The 3,216-nt window shown below is 39.8% G+C and overlaps 1 protein-coding gene across 1 annotated transcript in view; it reads left to right on the top strand.

Annotated features, from left to right (window-relative positions):
- Positions 1-3,216, top strand: part of LOC109952519 (poly [ADP-ribose] polymerase 14-like) — a 16,297-nt gene that overhangs the window by 12,391 nt on the left and 690 nt on the right. The window contains exons 9-14 of the mRNA XM_020587641.1: positions 800-938; positions 1,058-1,113; positions 1,501-2,217; positions 2,356-2,489; positions 2,574-2,751; positions 3,119-3,209. Of these exons, the coding sequence (XP_020443297.1) occupies positions 800-938; positions 1,058-1,113; positions 1,501-2,217; positions 2,356-2,489; positions 2,574-2,751; positions 3,119-3,209 (1,315 nt within the window). The remainder of the gene's footprint in view (positions 1-799; positions 939-1,057; positions 1,114-1,500; positions 2,218-2,355; positions 2,490-2,573; positions 2,752-3,118; positions 3,210-3,216) is intronic.

A 3,216-nucleotide genomic window follows, 5' to 3' on the forward strand; every position in this document is an offset into this window, starting at 1 on the left:
TAATCTGAACGATAAGAATCTGAAAGAACAGAATCACAATCTCTGCAGAGAAATAAAAGTATTAGATACAAAAATTGTCAAAGATTGTCAGTCATTTTTGGCCATACTGTCCCGTCAGTCCAAAGTCGGTTCCCTCCCCAGCCAGGTCCTCGCTCTTCTGTCTGTCCTCTGAACGCAGCATCCTAATCCTCCTCCTCATCACTCAATCTACCTCCTTTTATTCACAGTTCTTTTCGGCTCTTATGTCAATTACTGAACTCAGCTTAGCTGAAAGAGGAAACACCCTGAGATATAAAGGAAAAGGGAAACGGATGGGTCGCCTCCCTAATGTTCTCATTTCTACACACAGACCATTCTCAGGACACAAAAGGTCAAAGCCTGCCAAATTATTTAAGTATTGTCCAGCTCACATGAACTTAAAAGTGAGCACACAAGCAGTTCACACAAGGCTGAAGTTATGCCCAAGTTACAGTATGTAAACATTTTTTAACTCTAGCTATAAATGTACTGTTTGTGTGTAATCTACCCATTCTGATAGTATTCCATTACATAGTCCATATTAACTTGTAACTTGAACCACTACAATAATCACATAAATGTACAAGAATTTTAGGTTCCACTTTATATGTGGTTAAATGTAATTAAAAGCTTTGTGTAAATAAATAAAATAACAATTGACAACTTGAAGTGAAACAGCCTGTTCACATAAAATTGATAGATGAGTGATAATCAAGTGATGGATCAGCCCACTGATGGCATCTCAATGTGGATTACAACCACTGGCTTTATGTCCCATCAGGTGCAGGTGGTATGGACTCTGTTGAAGCTTGTAAAGCCATGCTGGATGGCATGGTTTCAGCTGTTAGGGACTTGAAACCAAAGTTCCTCTCACTCATCCGCATTGTCATCCTGCAGCAACCGATCTTTCAGGCTTTCAGGTCAGAAATAAATCTCATCCATTCAACAACAAAGCAGACAACAAAATTAAAGTTTTACCTTGGATTGTTGTCAGATTGCTTGGTTTAAATGACCTGTCTTGTAATGTGACTTTTTGCAGATCAGAGCTGGAGAATCGATTTGGACAAATTGCCCCTCCTCGCTTAAACCTGAAAGGTTTGTTTTAATTTATAGGGCTTGACATATTTGTATTTCCTCTTGAACATTAATCCAGATGTGTTCAGTGTAAACACAAATTCAGGATGGAAAGAAGCACTATGAATCTGTGTGTAAAATTAATCATATAATTGCCCACTCATGTTAATATTGATACTCAGAATAGGAAGCTGTAGCTTCTTGTAGTTAATATGTGAGTTAAAACAAATTTTGTAGGCCCATGTTCAAAAAAGAAATGATTGGACAAAATAATTAAACCCGGGGGGCGGACACAAGCCCAAGCCACAACCAGGAAACAGAGAAGTTTCTCCTATTAATCTGATTAGAACTGGTGTAGAAAAACATCAATAAAGCAATGATTAGAAGTTCTTTTGCACTTTGTTCTAGAAAAAGCAAAACAAATACTCAAGAAGTGGATAGGGAAGCAATCAAGAACCTCCACATCATCAGCACCAGAAGAATACCCCTTGACCTCCTCAAAGCCTCAGCCAGCTATAATGAGTGTGATTTGTCGCAGATCAGACACCATGACTATCAAGAGAGATTTGGAGAGTATCCTGCAGAATCAGCTGGAGGAAAGAGAGGTAGATGTGTGTGATTTATCCAGGCTCAATGACATGGAGCTGGAGGCAGTGAAGGCAAATATCAGAGTCTTAGGAATAAGTGTTGAGCGAAGGAGACATCTACCTTCTGAAAGTGTGAGCAGCAACAGAGCAAGAAGCACAGCTGGTGCTGAAGCTAAAGCTCATTCAGGGTCAGGGAAAGATGTCTATGTGCTGAAAGGCCTAAAAGAGGATGTTCTGAGCATCATTGAGCTTGTGAACAGAGCAGTTAACAAAGCACTTTGTGAAGACCTCCAGGACAAAAACGAAGCAATGTTGGCTCTTGGCATCCAGTGGTCTATTCAAGATATAAAAGGAGTCTGGAACGAGCTGAGTCTGCATGACAACTACATTCTGGAGGACACTTACATCAACAAACTTGTGTTTGTAGACCTGAAAGCACCAGACGGCATGAATGTGAAGGTAAATCTGAAGGAACAACAAGCCACAGATTTGATAACGGGCATCACATACAAAGTGAAAAGGATAGAGACTGGAACAGGTATGTCACAAGTTTCATTAAAAAACCATCAGCTCACTTTAAAACAATAGTATTTTTTGATTTTTTTAAAACACATACCTCTTTCAGGCATGTGTTATACTAAAACAATGGCATTAACTTGTGTGACTTGTACTTTAGCCCTAGAGTTACCACCACACTGGGAACCTATGCACAACGAAGTCTTTAAAAAGGTCGAAATACAACCTAACTCGCCAGAATACCAGACCGTAGCCCAGGGTTTCCACAGGACAGCTAGAAATAACATTCAGAAAGTTAGTATGCCAACACAACAACACATTTCTCATAGACACCTTGAGTAAAGAATAAGTAGCTCACTGACTGTTTTCTCCTTTCAGATTGAGCGTGTGCAAAACCTCTACCTGTGGTATGCCTATACTGTCTGTAGGGAGCGTATACTTGCCAAGAATGGTCTAGCAGAACTTGGGGAGATGTCTCTCTACCATGGCACATCAGCAGAATCATGCAAGTGCATTGAAAGGGACAAATTTGACAGGCGCTTCGCTGGAGCACATGGTAAGTAGCTTTGTCATACATGTTAAAATAATGCCCCTGAAAAGTATTTGGATTGAAATGACACTAAATCTTTATTGGTGGAAGCTTGTGACAACACATTTTTCCATGTGTACATCACCGACTTCACACTTTGGAGGCAAACAAAAGCAAAAACATGTAGACAGATGTGTAATTTGAATTTAAGAAAACATTTGAGTTTGTATAGGAAATAATGATTTCAGGGCCTCATAGGGAAGAGAATTAAATGTGTTTGATGGGCATTATTTCTGACTTAAAATGTCTTCTTTAATTAGCATAAATAGATGTGTACTGTCCTCCCAAATCACAAGTATCATATACCCTCTTCACTGCTGTAATTCTATCACAGCTGCCATGTATGGAATGGGAGTTTACTTCGCAGTCAATGCAGAGTATTCGGCCAATGGATATTCCCCACCAGACGCATCAGGTCTGAAGCGGCTGGAT

This window comes from Monopterus albus, unplaced genomic scaffold (assembly GCF_001952655.1).
Source record: "Monopterus albus unplaced genomic scaffold, M_albus_1.0 scaffold468.1, whole genome shotgun sequence".
Classification (NCBI taxonomy): Eukaryota; Metazoa; Chordata; class Actinopteri; order Synbranchiformes; family Synbranchidae; genus Monopterus; species Monopterus albus.